The sequence below is a fragment of the Ruditapes philippinarum genome, unplaced genomic scaffold, assembly GCF_026571515.1.
Source record: "Ruditapes philippinarum isolate M1 unplaced genomic scaffold, ASM2657151v2 ctg973_1_1_1_1, whole genome shotgun sequence".
Classification (NCBI taxonomy): Eukaryota; Metazoa; Mollusca; class Bivalvia; order Venerida; family Veneridae; genus Ruditapes; species Ruditapes philippinarum.
This window is the reverse complement of record NW_026865621.1, coordinates 390,321-409,257: the sequence shown is the minus strand read 5'-3', so window position 1 is coordinate 409,257 and position 18,937 is coordinate 390,321. Positions and strand designations below refer to the sequence as shown.

Below are 18,937 nucleotides of genomic sequence, written 5' to 3'. Positions count from 1 at the left end.
CGGATTGGCCAGTTCAAGTATATAGTTTTCAGAAAAGCTGGGATCGTTTTAAAACATATAGGGATCCCGGGATTTGACCAATTCAAGAAAATAGTCTTTGATTTTTCCAATTAATTTCGGCATATTATTATTAGTATTGTGATTTCCGCATTTTAAGTTTGTTAATTAATAGCTCTAAATATATCTATATTCTAAGTTAAATTAATTTAACGTTCATTATATACAATAAAACAATTAACGTTCAATGGCCTTTCATTACGACAACAATCAACACAAATATAGTTCATTAGGTTTTTCCTCCATATCTTATACGATCCCGGATCCCGGGCGTCCCGGATCCCGGCCAGTAAATACATATACTAAATACCGGAAAGGATAAAATGACCGGAAAAAAGGAAAAATAAAAAATGCACAGAACCAGATGTACACTTATGTTAATTAACCAAACGAAAACTTACTACAGAGAAAACAGGTGAAATCGCTAAATCAGAAGTCAGTGTAAATATGATTTATTGAAAAGAATTCATAAAGACAAACATTTTAATCATCATTATATCTTTGCGCTCAAAACAATACTTGCTGATTTTTAAAAATGGCGTGAAAATTGAAGGTTTTTTGACGCTATGTAAGATAAAATTTGATTGGCTAAATAATTTTGGATCCTAGCCCTGATAGATAAATTTTGTAGAAAGCTGGAAGCCAAGCTTCGATTAAATTTTTGGATAGCTTCGGAGTTTTAGGTTGTTTCTCAGTAAAATCCTACCGTAATACCGGCTCGCCGTGGCGAGCCGGCATCAATAAAAGTAATAGTTTGTTAATTAGCCTGCTTATCAACAAGTTGTATGCTCGTATTATATAACGTTTGTACACTAAGCCAGTCTGTCCTATATACACTTAGCCTCAGGAGATCGGATCTTGCTGGGCTATAAAAATGACAGTAACATGTGAATTTCTTTGATGTTGTATGAGCATTTGTTTAATTTACATTGAATGTAAAAATAACAATATCAATTTTTGCGGGAGTAGAATTTGGTATTTGTTATGTCAGTTTTTCATGCCCTTATGAGTTAACTAAGATTAATAGTAATTGGATTTTGCCTATTGTATTAGACAAACATCTTTCCACCACATAGTTAAATTCTAAAACAATTATATTTCGTCTTTCAGATTGTCAAAATTATGATAATTCAACATATCTGTCAAAAGTTCAGGAGGAAGATGAAAATATTAAGAGGAAAAGAAAAATGAAAACCTACCAAGATTTTGTGACAGGTATATTTCAAAATATTGTAGAAAATACAGTGATCTTATTACCCTTGATTTTATAATGAAATTCACGAAGCCATGTTTATAAAAATCAATATATATATACAGTAGGTACACGAAACTACATGGTTTAAACTAAATTAAAAATAATAAGTATCTTTTTTAAGTAGTTGGAGAGTTTTGTTAGAATTTCGTTTAATCATAATATGTAAAAGTGATTTATTTTTTGCACTTGTAGCTGATTATTTTATATTTTTTTTTAATTTCAGAAAGTGTGATGAGATCTCAGGTTGGAGACGGTAATGATACGCTTATAGTATGCCCCAGATCGACACAGTGGAGGAGGACGAAAGAAGAATACTAATTAAGATACATGAACATTGCTATTTATAGTTTTAACAAAATATTCAGAATACATTCAGATCTAGGTTCAGTTATAAAATACAAAGACAAATATACAATCAGTGAGTTGGAAAGATGATTGGAAAATCCCAAACTCAGTGTGATCAGTTCAGTGGTGATATAAGAAAAAACACATGCATGGATGTTTACTATACAAAATGTCAGTGTTTAATTATTCAAGAAGGATTTGTTTATCTAATTTCTAAAACATGCTTAATTAATACATGAAGCGTTATTAAAGTACATACCGTCAAGTTAAATAGCTTCAAAAATATTATGTAAATCTTGCATTTGTTATAGTACCACATTTCTTGTTTTGTACTTGTGATTCCGAGTATAAAATAAATTGCTAAAATCATAAGAATGCTTATTTATTAACCCTATTAAAGAGCTTTAAAATGAAAAAAAAAAAAATTCCAAAAGTTTTGAATGAGGTTAAATCATGGTCAGAAAATTTGGTCAGATAAGGTTGGAATATGGTCAGATTATGGTCAGAAAAGGTTGGATTATGTCCAAATAATGGTCAGAAAAGGTTAGATTATGGTCAGATAATGGTCAGAAAAGGTTGGATTATGGTCAGAAAAGGTTGGATAAAGGTCATTTTATGACGTTGTATAGACGTCGGTTTCTGACGTCTAAAAAACTTTCAAATCCAACCTTCTGCCAACGTTTACCCAACGTCAGGGTCTAACGTCAGTACAACGTTGGTACAACGTCTTTTGTTTGCTGGGTTAAAAACCTACGCTGTAAATGAGAGATCATAAAGTAAAATAATTTCTATGCCAAACATTGTCAAGTATGACATAAAGATGAACAGTATGGCGATCTGCCGTTTTTTTGTTTTTGTTTTTTGTTTTGTTTTTTTTTTTTTTTTTTTTTTTTTTTTGGTAATTTAAATTTTGAATATCGCCGCAACCACGACACAAACAACATAAATTAATTTATTGAAGGGAACGGTAGGATGATGGGGTGACGTTGCACCAACACTGTAATGGTCACAAGGTAATTTTGTCAGCTTTTCTGATTTAATGCACGAACGAACATAGTAGTTGGAAAACCTCATCACATGAAAGAAGCCAAGACAAAGGCTTTTAACACTTGGCCACGAACGCAATGCCTATGCATGTGGCGTTAAACTGAACACGCAGATATAGCACGAATGAATTACATAATCTATGGATCACAAAATTGACCATCGGAAGAAAAATGATTGAATTCAGCTGATCAAGATGTGTACTTATTCACAAGGTAATTAAGGCTTTAACCTTTTTAATTTTTTTTATAAAATTCAAATTATTAACAAAACGGAAAGAAAGATTTTACGAACACATAACACGGAACGATGCTAAATAATAAAATAAACCTTTACTTAAACAGTTATAGAGATTTTGCTTCAAAACAAGAAATCTGAGATCAAAATTTCATTTAAGTTTCATATGAAGAAAATGAATGGATCATTCTCAATTTTTAATGCAGGTGACCGTGCAGGGTTGTATTCAATGTGTGAACTGACATGTAATTTGAAAAAAAAAAAACAATTCATATAGGTAAAATTTTTAACTTTAAGTCCTAGGTTCCTAGTAGCCTTATTAATTTATTTATTATTTAAAAATGTGATAACTAATTAATATACACTCGGGTATTTTCCTTCTTTAAACCGTTGAATTTTGTAAATCCACTTGAGTCTTTCAGTAAAATGACAAAGGGTAAATCTTGCCTAATGTAATGTTTTGCTTTTTTTACCTTTTTGTATTGAAGATTATTTCTTTGACTAGTCGCACAACTGAAGTCTAATTCATCATTGTGCACATTTATGACATAATATATTTTAGTGTTACCTGCATTTTTCGCGCGACACTTCACATCACGATAAAGATTATTTGTCCCAAGTTTTATCAAAACCCCTCCATGCATGTATAAGTAACAGTTGGGGCACAGGTTTTGCGCTGACCCCCAAGTGTTACCTTGACCTTTGAGCGGCGGACCATGGCTTTGTGTTCGATATACCACCCCTTCATGGGCAACATTTGTAGCAAATATTTTGTTAAAGAGTAAGAGTAAGCAAGATATAGACCTGACAAATCCGGGCCAACAAACAAATTTAAATATTTTTTTACCTTTGATCTCTTTTTACCTTGACTTTTATTTTGCATGTGCTATGTTATATTAAAATCCATGCACTCATGCATGTATAAAAAAGTTAATCTCGCAAACGCATTCACAAGGAGTGACACACGGAAGCACATAAACTGAAATATATGCCATAAGAGACGGCTTAGTCGAGCTCTTCGCAAGCGGGCTCAACAAATAGTTCTTTTTACTTGGCATGTTTTTTTATTTTAAAAATCCTTTAATATATACATCCAGTTGACATATAGGTACTTAAAATTCTTAAAAAACTAGGTCATTTTTTTATAGATAAAACAGGTTAGAGAAAACATAAATAAAACGAACAAGTTATTTCCTCATTCTTAAGATTATTTAGACATTGCTTGATGTGAATTATATGCCCTTCGAATAAGCAACATTTATAATTCCAGGGCAAATAGGTCAAAAATAAGAATGTTGACCAACAATTGTTTTCACATATAAAAGTCACAATCTATCAATAGATATGATATCATAGTGCCCAGTTTATTAGTCCACAAGGTTAATATCCAGTTACACTTATTTTACAGTTTGTACCTTTAGTTTGAAATGTCCAAAGGCAATGCACGATTCTACTTCTTTCTTTTCATTTTTTTGTAGAAAAACATTTATAATTTCCGCTGTCTTCAAATATAACTCTGTTGTATTTTCTTCCACTCCTACAGCGTATAAATCTCAACAATTTTGGTTTCAGAACAAATAAAGATCATACTTAGTTTAAAAAGGCAATTTAGACGTGCTTATTAAGTCTTTAAACAGCGGCTGAATTTTATATTCATTAAGAAATCATAAACTATATAAGCATCAATTCATAATTGAGTACTGTTGAAAATTATTTAATAAGGTTTCCCGGAGTTGACACATTTGTGGACATTACATAATCCAGATTAAAGAGGACTGAACCACAAAGGACTTTTTTCTATGAATTTGTCATATAAATAAGAACTACAGAAATGTATAGTTAAAATATGTTTGTGAAATATTTCAGAATTAGAGAATATTTTATTAGAGTTTTGAGAAGTTTATTATCTACTTTTAAATAATGACCTATGAGTAATAATATTTAATCTAGAGCAACTAATTGGCGTCCGCGCCAAAGCGGCGCCCCTTATGGAAAAGTAAGGGCAATTGCAATTTCTCGTCTGTCATAATAGCCGATTATTCCGATTTATTACATGCTTTTCGGTGGTTTATAGAAATATATCAGTCATTTAAAACTGGTAATTTCACTGTTTGAAACAGTGAAATTACCACTTTGATAATTTCACTGTTTTGAATTTAAGCCCCTTACGTTGTTTTAGTGAAATACCAGCGTGCACAACCCTAGGTACCAACTTAATGACGTGACGTCATAAATGAAGTCACGTTGTATTATTATTTGGCGCGCTTTTCATTCAGTATTAGGTTTAATGTCTTTTTAAAACGTTTCTTTGCATATAATAAAAAGAAAATTTGTTTTGTTTAGTGTAAGATCGAAATATATTTCACCTTGTGAACACCAAAAGTTCATATTTCACTCGTGGCTGCGCCACTCGTGAAATATACCTTTTGGTGCTCACTCGGTGAAATATATTCCGATCTTACACTGAACTAAACAAATATCCTCTATTGGTATGATGAAAAATGAAATGTCGCGATATGTATAATGAATAGCGAACTGGAGAATTTCGCAATGTAAACATATTCAAGTGAAATTATCTTATCCGTCAATTAATCGCGCTCTTTTTATTAATCATTAAAATTTTCATATACTCAAAATATTGGTAGAAGTTAGTTTAACCAATTTGTTCACATCTTTATTGTAGTGCACAAAATATGAATAAGTTAACAAGAGCGATTCTGAGTAATTATTCATGAATATGTTAAACTTGTTAATTGATGGTGAAATCTATTTTTTTCTAGGAATATACAACTTCCATAGAGAGATATTTGTATTGCAAACAAGTTATATTTTATTCTGTAGCATAACCGTCCACTTTATTCTAAAAAAAAGACTTCCATGGCTAGAACTTGAAGGAATGTTGCAAACAAAGTTTACGCAATTATGTTTAACGAGACCACTTCCTGATGAAAATGTGCTGCAACTCATGGTTAGATACAAATTGTCCAATGCATATTTTTATATTTTGCATATTTTGCATCATTATTGATGTCCGACTGAGAACGTTTATAAACATTTCTATTTTAGACTAACGAAGATACAAGTATTTTGATGCACAACTTCTGGAAATGGATAACTGATGTACATTATCTTATTGCACAATACCTTTTGCAGTTTTGGAAGGACGGGTAATTAAATCTATTGATATATTTTTTTGAAGAAATGTAAATAGGAAACTCAGTATTTTCAGTCGGGCTTGTATAAAAAAATAAATGATACAACAGATAACAATTATGAAAGATCCTAAAGTTAATAATCATTCTATAGGTTTCTTGCTTATTATTATTTATTATTATTATATAATCAATGTAATTAATGTAAATATTATTTCTTTAATTTTTTAAACTGTCCTTTTTAAAGAAAAGATACGCTAAAATATATTTGTTAAAATACATATGAATCACGTGTAACTACTTTTTTCCTGACAGAGTGGATAATTAAGTACGCAAGTGTGTGTTATGTTGACGTAGTTTTGTCTTCCACATTCTCGCTTATAATTTTACCAATGTCACGTCGTGTTTTAATGACATTACATTCAGTTTACACATGCGCACTTCTAATTCCTTAATTATAAAGTGTTCGACTTAATGAACATTGTGTTGTAAGCTGCTAAGTGTGTAGACACCTTCAAGATGGCGTACTGTCTTTTTTTACTTATAAATAAAACTCATGGCCCATCAGGTCCTAAGAGTGAACAAACAAACAATACAACAAATAATAATACAAATATGGTATAGAATTTAATAAGGAAGTAAAAGAGATGACAGTGAAATTTAAGCATTATAGCCGGAGCAAACATTGCTAGATTAAAAAGTATTTCTGTTGGTACATCTACACATTAAGGCCTGCAAATTTAAAATACAAAGATATATTGAAAAGTAAGTACTGATATACATGTGTCTTTCATGACTAAAATAACTACATATAAAAATAAAGTTAAATTCATCATCTATTTCTTAAACTGAACAGGTTCTATTTTCCCTTTCAATACCAAAATAGCGACCTTCCTTTATAGGTAGATCAGAATTGTACGTTTACGAAGAACGTGTGGAGTCTCGGTACTACCTTTTCCACTTCGACAGTCCGACATCTTGGAATTGTGTACACATTTACGACCGTACAGCTAGCAAAACAGTGATAAATAAGTGACGAAATTTGCATGTCTATACGATAAAGATTCGCATTTATTGAAAATTTTGGCGATTCATTGGTAAAAAGTGGATTCATCGTTGCAGATTGATTACTGGTTTTTTGAGCATGAATAAAGCTGAATGGATCTTGAATATATTTCAACCTGCACGGCACGGAACATTCATCTTAAGATTTTCGGAACCAGACCTGAAAATGGGAGAGGCTTTAGAATACACACATGTTCATCTAAAAGCCTATGCATTAGAAATAAAAGAAAGGAATGGTGCGTGCAAAATGATTTGAAGTGATGTCAAAACTATTTCGTTTCTATTTGAACTTTATTTAAATGTTTTATGTATCAAATCTACAAGAATATATACTTTTATATCACAAAATATATGTGTATGGATTGGAAAACAAAGCATAAACCTTACCATGGCATGAGTTTCGTCAATATAATTTCTCTTTTTATGATCAAAGGATGTTTTACATGTAAATATTGATATAAATTGACAAAAGGTCGTATAGTACTATTTGGTTTTGATTCATTGATCTGTAAAACAGTACAAGATAATAATAATGTTAAAAAGCCGTTATACGACATATTTGAACTAATTTTCACATTATCTTTTTTATAAATTTTCTAACCTGATTTTTAGTGAGCCTATATAACCTACCAACAAGCAACTTCCGGAAGCTTGGAAAATATTTTGAGGAAAAAATTGCTTTGGAAGATGTACCAAGATGGAAACATCTGATTCAGAAACGTCGGTTAAAAATATCACCATCAATAAAAGGGCACATAGGTATATTTAATTTCTTCAAATATATTCTGTTTTTTTTTTTACATTATAGATATAATTGTTATAAAATCCATGTTTGCAATTCTGACGTTAAAATCATAATATTTGCTAGAATACAGTTTCTGATTTAACATAAGGGAGGGTATTCAAGGACGCAACATCATTGCTTTTTTGGTGCATGTGCTGAATCATTTAATTTTATAATGATTCTTGTTTAATTATTTTTCAAGAGGTTGAAGTTCAAAATCGCTTTTCTATACATGTCGATATAATAGTGCAATTTCGATGAAATGGAAACTTGGACTTTGAAACAGAATGTTCAGAACACTGTCGTATTTCCTGATCGTCTTGGTACATTATCAATGTCGTACTTTTACATTGAGACATATTTCTGGTAACTCTTTTACCTAGCTAGTCGCGTTAAGCATGAGAACTTGTAGTAAATAAAGACTCATTTTAATGAATAAAAATGCCGGAAAACTCACGATTATTTTAGATTCACTTGGTTATTTCCTTGCCTTATTTCGCTCGGCTCTCCCCTCCCGGTTTTCCATATCCATCATTCTTAAAGGAATCCATCGTAGAGCTTCCGTGATGTTTGACATAATAACTTAGCATTTCCCCAACAACTATTCTGATCTTAAGTATGAAAATATATGATAACAGAGTATTTCAAGACATTTTGTACCCCACACCTTTCAGTGCTGGGCAATACATAGCTGTTTGGTGGTAATAAAACGGGCTCTACTTCATTCTGTTAAAATAATAGATTATCACTGAGTTTGTATGTTGCTATCTTTTGCATTTACATGAAACATGACTGGAGTTCTGAACGAGTAAACTTAGCTGTAGGGCTACCACAGCCTTGCCATGTTAAGTTGTTTCTTTGTTAACTTATATAAAGCACGCTGCCAAATTTATTTACTTGCTGACATAATATTACTGGCGCATCCTTATATGTCATATATTACGATACTACAATGAAGAAAATATTTTAGACTATGCCACAAAGTATTTCAAATGTTAATATTAAAAGTAAATTTGTTGCTTATTTGTTGTCTATATACACTGTACACCATATACACAAAATAAAATTACCTTTGTTTTAGCGTTTATATTATTAAGCTTTTCATAACAACAGTATGACACTTAAGATTAATGACACAAATTTTTCTTTTCATTTTAGAATTGGCCTTGCTAAAATACGACTGAATATGCTTGCATTTGCATTGTATGTTAAGATTAACATGTTAAAATAATCTTATTTGTATATTTTGTGAGTAAATCCTTATTCATTTGGACATTTTTACAAACAATAATAAAACATTGAAAAATATTGATTTCGTTTTCAGAGGATGCAATCAGCCCAGGTATTGCTTTCGTAGAGGAGCTTAAGAAAAAACGTTACATGATAGAGGACTTGGCAGGCTGTTTTAAACAACATGAGATGTACGAAGGTCTAGATATTCTACATGCAAAAGAAGAACATGGTATTTGTTAAAATTGTTGTGTTTTGACATACATATAAACAAGGAATAATAATTCAATAAATTATATGTGTTACGTGAAATGGCATGTAGTAGTAAAACCTAATGTTTACGTTATCCTTAAAAACTGACGCATAGCCTGATTATTTTGGCTTTATTCTATTATATATTTAGTATCTCACATCCGTTATCATTTAACATTGATATCCGGGGTCATTGATTTCAATAGTTTTATCGCTGAGTATTAAATACCGCTTTAGCCGGTGCTAGTGGCGTGAGAAATGTCAGAAGTACATTTTTTTAAAGTAAAAAGACTCAATAAAAACGAGTCTGCCATTGCTATTATTATTTTTTTAGTTTTTGTTCAAGAGTGATCTCCAGTTTTCAAGGTTTTTACACCATACCGGCACTATTGATATGTTTATGCTTTCTATTTGCACGTTTCGTAATGTTTTCTAAACTCGTTTGATATAATTTTCGATCACCGTCCTATAAACTGTTGTCAATTATAAACCTTGAAGTTTGGCATAGTTTGCTACTACATTATATTTTTTAATATAATTACTAAAAATAGCTTAAACAAAATGTTACTATGTGATAATTGGCTGCACTTACCGCTTGAAAACATAATTATGTTTAAATGAGTTGGCATATATCTTACCAATATGGCCTTTAGAATATTAAGTCGAGTACGTACCAGAAACAAAGTTATAACATTTGCGTAAGTTTACATTAATCTATATCTGGTATATGATTTTCTTCATTGCCATTCCGATCTGTTTTTTACTTTAGATCAATTTCAGAAATGCAAATTGGTGATAAAGTGACATCAATTGTTCTTTACTTAAATCAAATAAAAAATATTTCCTATTAAGGTAATAAAAAAGATGCATACAAGTTATTCAAATCATTTTTATTAAACAACTGTTTAAAGTTTACAAATAGTGGCCTTTTTGTAAATTGCAAACTATATTGGTGAAAGTCCAAGCTTAATTGAATCTGTGTTTGATCGAAAGAGATATTATGTAATATCATAAATATTATCTTTTTTTTTTAATTTATATTTGCAATTTACCATGAATTGTTATTTAGCTTCCAATTCCATTTACTTCAAATCAGAAAAGATAGCATAATTATTTCTACGTACGTTTGTCATTATTTTAATTTTCAGACAGCGTTTTGTCAGTGTCATATTTCACATTCAGAGAAATAGGATTAGCTTTTGAGCGTTCGTATACTGTTCAAGTAGACGACGGAGAGGAAATTCCTTGCTGGAAGTATATCATTCGTTGGAATGAAGAATTTAGTGTAGTCAGGGAACACGAAGTAAATATAGGTAAGTGACACATACTCTTTGTATATTTCTCAGATTTTTTTATGAATAATGTTATAAAAGAAGTTCTGTAAAGAATATCCTGTTTTTATCATTAAATCAAAATGCTAGTTTTCATGATTTTTTGAAAATTAATTTTAGAGTAAATTATTGTGAAGTGAACAAAGAAAGTAAATGACAGCATTAAAAATTAACGTAACCAAACATTGAAGTCAAAATATGCAATAATAGCACTTACTTACATTAGTAAGAGGTATGCTGCTTTAAAAAGCAGGACCAGAGAGTGACTAGCCCTGCAGTCTGACGAGGTTCTAAATGTTAGGGGCTCATTTTCTGTATTGAATACATTTAAACCATTTATACTTTCAAATGGACTGTTCATAATCTAAAGCTGGCCAATTCTTGGTAACCTAATTTCAACAGGTTAATTTTCCGAGACTATTATATGGAATAAGAATAAGACTACATTATGTATCAATAACAATACAGTTTTATTATCAATCTTATTGTATAATTTGATACACGACAAGTTATAAGAAAACGTAGGTGGTTTTATAAGAAACTAACGAACAATTAAGCATTCATTAAAGTTCTAGCGATTGTCCATTTTCTCGAATAAAATCTATTTTGCCATAAAATTATAATCTAAGTGAGTTTGTCTATTATATATGTTGTGTAAATTATTTGCTTATTATAGATAATATAATTACTTACATTGATTTGTTTAAATTATATGAAAACAATAGGAAAAAGTTCGAGGCCAGGCGAAAAGTTTTTGGATATATTCAATGACTGTGGCTTCAAACTTACTGACCTTATCAAAACATGTAAGGATTTAGGATTGGACGGAATAACACATATCATAGAATCAAGCAAGCATGATGGTAAAGTAAACCTTAATTTTCTTATACCATAACGATTGATTCGTGTATCTGCTGATTATCCCCACCGCTTTCGGAAAACCTTGTAATCTACTTTAAGAGATGTATGTACCGAAATTTACCTAGTAACATAAAGAAATTAAAAGTATGAAATGATTTAAATCTATCAATTAAAAGTCTGGAAAATGATAAAATAGAAGCAAACCTGAAGGAAAACTTTATTATAAATGTAACGTTTAACATATGATCATACGTATCGGCGTTTTTAGTCCGTTTCAGTGCAAGTTTTATGACATTGTAATTCGTAACATTTATTAATACATTGTTTCTTCTATTGTTTCATCCCTCATTTTGCAGCTTACCTTGAAAAGACGATTGTCAATGTGGATATTGGTGGAGCAAGGGAATTGGAAAAAAAGGGTTTGCTGGATATTTTGAAAGAGAAACAAAAAACTGTTGGAAACCTCTTGTTAAGATATCTTTATCTTGGAAAGCGAACGCAAACGCTTCAGCAGCTTCAAGAAAAATATACTAATCAAACATAGTCAATAGTTATTAGATAATACAATATGAAACAATTCTATGTTCAAAAATAGATATGTTGTGTGTTTACGTTCATAAACTGTGCATATTGCATTTTAGGGAAAAATCATTTAAGTAAACATTTTATTAATTTAACAAAGAAAAATTCAAACAAGTAATATATAGTCATTTTTTATTTGTATAAATTACACACAGATGTGATATTCCATTGTGACAATAATAGAAAGATCAAAATTTAGTGTATTTACATGCTTATTAGACATTTTTTCCTGTTTCATAATGACGTACAAGTTAAATCAATGTATGAGAAGTACCGGAATAAATATGATAATTATATAAAACATTGACGTCATGGGGATGTATGTTGCTAAAGCTCTTATAGCTTGTAGCCTGACTCATTGACACTATATCTCTTTGTTATTCTTTGTTTCTTTGTATTATTATTCATGTAACCTTTCATGTGTACTTTGTACATAATAGTATCAATAACATTTTAGGAAACTAATAAAAGAGACATATCTAATTAAAGATAGATTTACTTACCTGTCAAAATGTTTCATCATTTTATTCAGCTTCAAACAATGTTGATTTATAATTGAGTAGTTTAAACTTAATAACAAAATGACTTGTGTCTAAATTGATTGGCGATTGATCTGTTTTAGTTTAACACGACTGTTTACTGTCTAATTATTGATTTCTTTATCTTTGTTGTTTGACCTAACTGTATACTATTTGATAATTTACGTTGAGGTTTATCTTTATAGTATGACCAGAATCTTAACTGTAGACAATGAACTGTTTTTCGCTGCAGGTTGATCAGACTTCAAACTATTTGATAATGTATCTGACGTTTATCTCTATAGTATGACCAGACTCTTTACTGTTGACACTAGAATTGTTTATAGCTGCAGTTAAATAATACTGCAAACTATTTTATAATGTTTTTGACTTGTATTTATATAGTTTGACCAGACTCTTTACCGTTTTACAATAGATCTGCTTATCTTTGCAGTTTGATCAAACTGTACATAGTATATTATTTTATTATTGATGGTATCTCGACAGGTTAACCAAACAGTAAACTGTTTCGAAACAGATCTGTTTATCTTTGGTGTTGAACCTGACTGAATGTTTCTTAATAATTGATTTTTTTATCTCTATAGTTTTACCCGTTTGTATCCTGTTTGATTATTAAGCTTTTCAATTTAAGTACAGCTATCGGTACTTCTTTATTCATACCAATACGGTATGAGGTAAGTATAATAGTGACCAAAAAAACAGCCCGCTCAATAGCCGGACAACCGCTATCTTACAAAGTGGTTAACCTGTAATAGATAGCCTGAACTTAATTGGATTTACAGATCATTACAAGTATAAAGTAGTGAACACAATTTCGTATTCCATCTGAACACCGCTGTTTGTTCGAATCCCAACAGGGACTTTGAATTATTTCATGTGAGGAAGCTATCAAGCTAACTCAGGTGCCCATTCGTGCCAGACATAATGCACGGCATAGCACATGAGGTCTACCCCCACCAGTAAAGCTGGAACGTGAATATATGACTTAAACTGTGTCAGTGTGACGTAAAACTCAGTCAAGCAAACAAACAAACAGTCGCACCGAAACAAAGGATCACTATACACAGGATACATACACAACACAACAACACATATATTGATCTACATTTTATTGATATATTTTTACATGATATTTAGATCTAAAGAAGCAGTCACTAAGCCTTATCATAAAAATGTTATTTGAAGCTAAGAAAATCTAACAAAAAATGAGCTTTATACAAAATCTGTCCAATCACATCGTATGTGAACTAATAAGCGTCTAGCTTACCTTTTAAGACACACCGCGGTTCTGCGTGATTTTAAATTCTTCTTTAAAGCCTATATCGTGTGACAATTATTCCAATTAAAACTGTAAACTAAGAAATATTTAAAAATAACGAATTGTATGTCATAAAAAATCTTGAAATGGGATTTTAGAGTAAAGATTTTTGCAGCTTAGTTAGGTCCCGAGCTATCGCCAAGATCCCACAAAAAGCACATGTATTTATGATATTGTATCTATATTTCAGCAAGTTTACTATTTGGGAATGGATCAATACAAATACAAAAGTACCTGTTGTACTAGTCTTAACCCCATTCCTCTTCTTTCTGTTTGTCAATTTTTACCTTTTCATTGTTTTGTGTGCTTTGTAATCCTCATTCAGCGACCTGGAAACCGTAATGACAATGACGTAAATCATTAACCACAAAACATTATACATATATATTTAAAACAATTGAGATAACTAGAGATAGACCAAGCAGTTGTTTACCTCACCCTTGCTTCCTACTAAATCCATTTAATTTACATCTGCCCTTTTTTTCTCGTTTAAGGGGATGGGGGGAGGAGGATGTCAAGATTTGAAATTCATACGCTGCTGTTAATTTGAAAATACGAAAGTGAGTGTCATATTGTATGTGTTTGTAGTTTGCACTAGTATGCAATATGTACTAAATTTTTCATGTTATGTTTCAATAACCTTGTTTTCAATATGCCATACCTACCTTTGTTTTTACACATTTGTATAATATTTCATTGTTAATTACTATGTTATGTTTTGCATATTATCTTATACTTTTTAACTTTAGAAGTAACTATCAGTTGGAGAGAAACAGACCCGGTGTGGCAATGTTATTATTCATCATGGGGTATAAGATTTAGTGCATTTAAAAGCTTATGTAAGATGAACATCAGTTTAATGTAAAAAGGAAAAAATCATTTAGCGATTTAATTAGTGATATAGGAATATTTTATGTGTGTTTGTTATAAACGATATGTATGCAAATAAGTTTAAATGATAACATTTTTCTGACTGTCATTGCAGTTTCTTGATTTTCATAAAAATAACAGTTATCAAATATTCAATTTGCATAAATAATTATTACTATAATTGCTGTAGTAGTTCATTAAAAACATCGGTTAGATTGTTATTTGGAAGACATGCCCAGGATATTTTGAGACAATTTTACAAGACTACAAGATCTGTGATAAAATTTACTTCAACATCAATTTACAAAATTTTAGTTACATTTTTGTGAGTTGTATGTGATAACAACATATTTTTAATGTAATCTTATCTTTAAAAGAATTTGTTACTTTTGTCCTATAGCAATTTTTATAACCTGTATTAAAATAAACAAGAAGTATCTTTAATAAATATATACTTGGCCGAACTAAAACTGTTTAACATTCTTAGTATTCGATACATACAGAAATGTTACTAATGCCTGCATAACAATGACATAGTTATTTCTTGTAGTAAAAAAATCCATTTATAAACATAGAAATTAAATTTTAAGCATATTGATGTTGATGTCTTTTCAAAGAAGAACAACTTTTTTGAACAATATTTATTTAGTGTCCCTTTAACTGCTTTACGTTTGACTATAAATTTTGTAATAATATGCAATATAAGTTTCACAAACAATAACAATTGAGATAACTAGAGATAGGCCAGAAGTGGTTCATAACCCCAACCACACCATTAATTTTGTGAAAGGTTGTTGGTCTGAAGCAAACTATTAACACTGTATACACCCCTTAATTTAGTTTGTACTCAATAAATTCGTTAGTTACAGTTTATTTCAACTCTCAATGTAAATGTTTTATTTCTTATATGCTTAATGTCATTATAGATTGAAAAAAGAATTGCTTAAACAAGCGAACGAAATGAAATTTGAATAGGAAGTTTATAAATGAGAACGTATTTATTGGTGATTTGCATAACGTACAAAGGGAAATAATGAAAAAATATTGAAGATCCGAAACAAAATTGTAAGTAATCTCTCTTATTTAAAAACACGTTTGTTTCAATTGTCAGATGACCTCTGCCTTTTTTATATCTTATTCTCCAGCTAACACTTTATCCTTGAAACGTGATAGGATCATAAAACATTCGAAAATGCTGCTATCAGTGTTATGGTGACAAGCCATATTAATTATAATTAAATGTTAACCACTGGCAACAGATAGGGAAGTTTGGGAAAACTAAAAATCTGGTTTAAATGCGTAGGACTGAGTGAAATACCCCTCTCACATTTCTATTTTATTTACTTTCATGCATTGTTTTATTTGCTAAAAAAACACACAACAGGCATTATGTCGAATAGTTTATATCAACGTTAATATACGTACCTGTTTATATCTAAACAAAATTTAAACTGAAAATAATAGATCAACCCATGAAGAGAAGGACAACCTTAAATACCACAAACTCAACAATTAGCACCCAAATATGTGTAGTAATTTGCATTTTACTTTGTCAAAGTCATTTTTATAAAAAAAAATTATAAAAATGGTAAATACATTTTACGATTTTTTTTATCTTGTTCTTCTATAAATTTTTTGTGTTCATTTTTGCATTTGATTTAAAACTGATTAAATACAAAATAAGTATAATTGCACGAAGTGACCATCAGTATGAGCCGCCATTTACTACGCAGTACTTTTTCTTATACTGAGTTGTTATATGATATTTTCAAAACACAATGACTGTCAAAAGCTTTCTTTATTTCATACAAATCAGCAATTAACAGAACAATTGAATGACGCCAAATAAGTAATTTAAGAAGTGAATATAGATTATAAAAAAGAAATAACATTTAGATTCGACTGTTTTGAATATGTTATACACAATTTGGAATTGAATAGTAAGGCGAAATAAAAAACAATTATCTTTAAATGCTAATGAAAAATGAAATGTGATAGCTTGCTTGTTAAAAATTGCAAACTCTTATAATTCTTCAAATAATATCGGAAATAATGAATAAATAAAAACAAATAAATGAATAAATAAATAAATTATGATAATGTTGGTCAAGTGTTGCGGTCTGAATCAAAATATTCGGCCTATAAGGCGGTATCGCAGCTTGGATATGCAGCGTCCGATCCGAACCGCAAACACATGCCATTTTTTCCTGCATATACTTCTTTATTTTGAATAGTTTTCTCTCAATTAATTAATGTTTCATGTAAAGTCATGTCAATTTTTTCGTTACTGTTTAAGAAATAGTACACAGCACTTAAGGCCTCATTGCAATTAAGTCCGCAAGCGTTCGGCAATAACATATTACGCGCATTTCTGTAGAATAATTCTCGCGGTTTTTTATGTCGCTAAATCGATTTATTAAGTTAAAATGTTCTAATTGCCATTCATCAACCTAGTAAAGCTACTTGCATGGTAATATTTCGACAGAACAAATTGTGTATGACTATCAATAAAATTGTGAAAAAGATAAATGAAAAAGAGATGTTAATCTGTTGTTTTTCCTTTAGAAGAATATTATACTTTTTATTACATGACAGCCGCTGCGCATCGCCTGTCAGCCGCTGCGCATCGCCTGTAACTCTTACACATGGATACTTCTTATGATGAAGCCAACGTATCATTGCTGTTAAATACCCTAGACTCAAATTCAAAATTAATTTTCATCCGTGCATTGATTTTTAACTGAAGCAGCCATTATGGCTAAATCTATATTTTAACAAAATTCAAACAGTAAAATAATAGATCCACCCATGTAAAAAAGGACAACTTGAAACCACAAACTCAACAGTTAGTTCCTTAACATGTGTAGTAGTGTCCGCATTATTGCAGATCAACGAATTTCCCCAAGTTTAAAAAAATGCCCTTCTTAATCGTATTGACAGGCAAATTTTGTCACTTATTTGTTAAGTCGAACACATTAAAATGATTTAGAGTTTTGAACGAAGTGTGCATGTGTAAACAGAATGTAATAGCCCATCTTATTATGACGACGTGTCATTGGTAAAATTCTAGGCGAGCACTACTTTTAAGGCGGAGTCGTTTTGTCTATAATCTCATATGCAGAATATCTAAACAAACACAAACATTTGGTAAATTTAAACAGTTGACATACATTAATCTCACTATATATTGCCAGTATTTGTTAAATAATGCACACAGGCACATGAAGTTTTACTCATATTTTCAAAATATTTAGGGGTTATTTCAGAATGTTTCACATGGAAGTGGCCAAGGACAAAAAATGAAATAGGAAAATTAACAAAGGGCAATAACTACAAAAAGAAGTGCAGAGCAGCAGTTTCTGCGCACTGCACTTCTTATCAATGAGATTTTTCATCCTATGAAGTAAAAAGACCATAGCTTTTGTACTTTAGGAGAAATGGCCTGGGCAAAAATAAAGTATGAAAATTAACAAAGGGTAATAACTCAAAAATTAAGAAATGCAGAGTACCGGTTCTTGATCACTGCACTTCTTCCTAATGAGATCTATCATCCTATGAAGTTTCATGTCCATAGCTTTTATACTTTAGGAGAAATAGCCCGGACAAAAGTAAAGTAAGAAAATTAACAAAGGGCAATAACTCAAAAATAAGAAATGCAGAGTACCGTTTTTTGTGCACTGCACTTTTACTTAATGAGATCTATCATCCTATGAAGTTTCAAGTCCATAGCTTTTATGCATTAGGAGAAATGGCCCGAACAAAATAAAATATGAAAATTAAAGGGGCTACACTGAGGTCTGACAGGTAATTTGGTGTCAAAAAAAAATGTAAACAAATTTCCTCACAAATCACAATATTATGACTAAAATAACAATAACTTACATTTTAGCCAACCCTCTAACAACAATTATGCTAGAAAATGCATTTTCACATTAGCTTTTGATGCAAAAATGAAAGTTGGTTTTCCCAGACATGTACAGAAGTTACCCACAATTCATCAGGTATAACTAAAATA

General features: G+C 30.6%; 1 protein-coding gene and 1 long non-coding RNA gene across 2 annotated transcripts; both read left to right on the top strand.

Moving 5' to 3' along the window:
• Positions 1-799: 799 nt before the first annotated feature.
• Positions 800-2,032, top strand: LOC132729768 (uncharacterized). Its single transcript, XR_009625668.1, has 2 exons — positions 800-1,272; positions 1,536-2,032. It is a non-coding gene; the product is annotated as an uncharacterized LOC132729768 (long non-coding RNA).
• Positions 2,033-2,144: 112 nt separating this feature from the next.
• On the top strand, positions 2,145-13,356 carry LOC132729774 (uncharacterized). Its single transcript, XM_060715594.1, has 8 exons — positions 2,145-2,168; positions 6,005-6,105; positions 7,213-7,391; positions 7,768-7,914; positions 9,264-9,401; positions 10,570-10,734; positions 11,478-11,615; positions 11,970-13,356. Exons 1-8 carry the CDS (start codon positions 2,145-2,147, stop codon positions 12,155-12,157), a joined length of 1,080 nt encoding a protein of 359 aa, XP_060571577.1. The 3' UTR covers positions 12,158-13,356.
• The last annotated feature ends 5,581 nt before the right edge of the window (positions 13,357-18,937 follow it).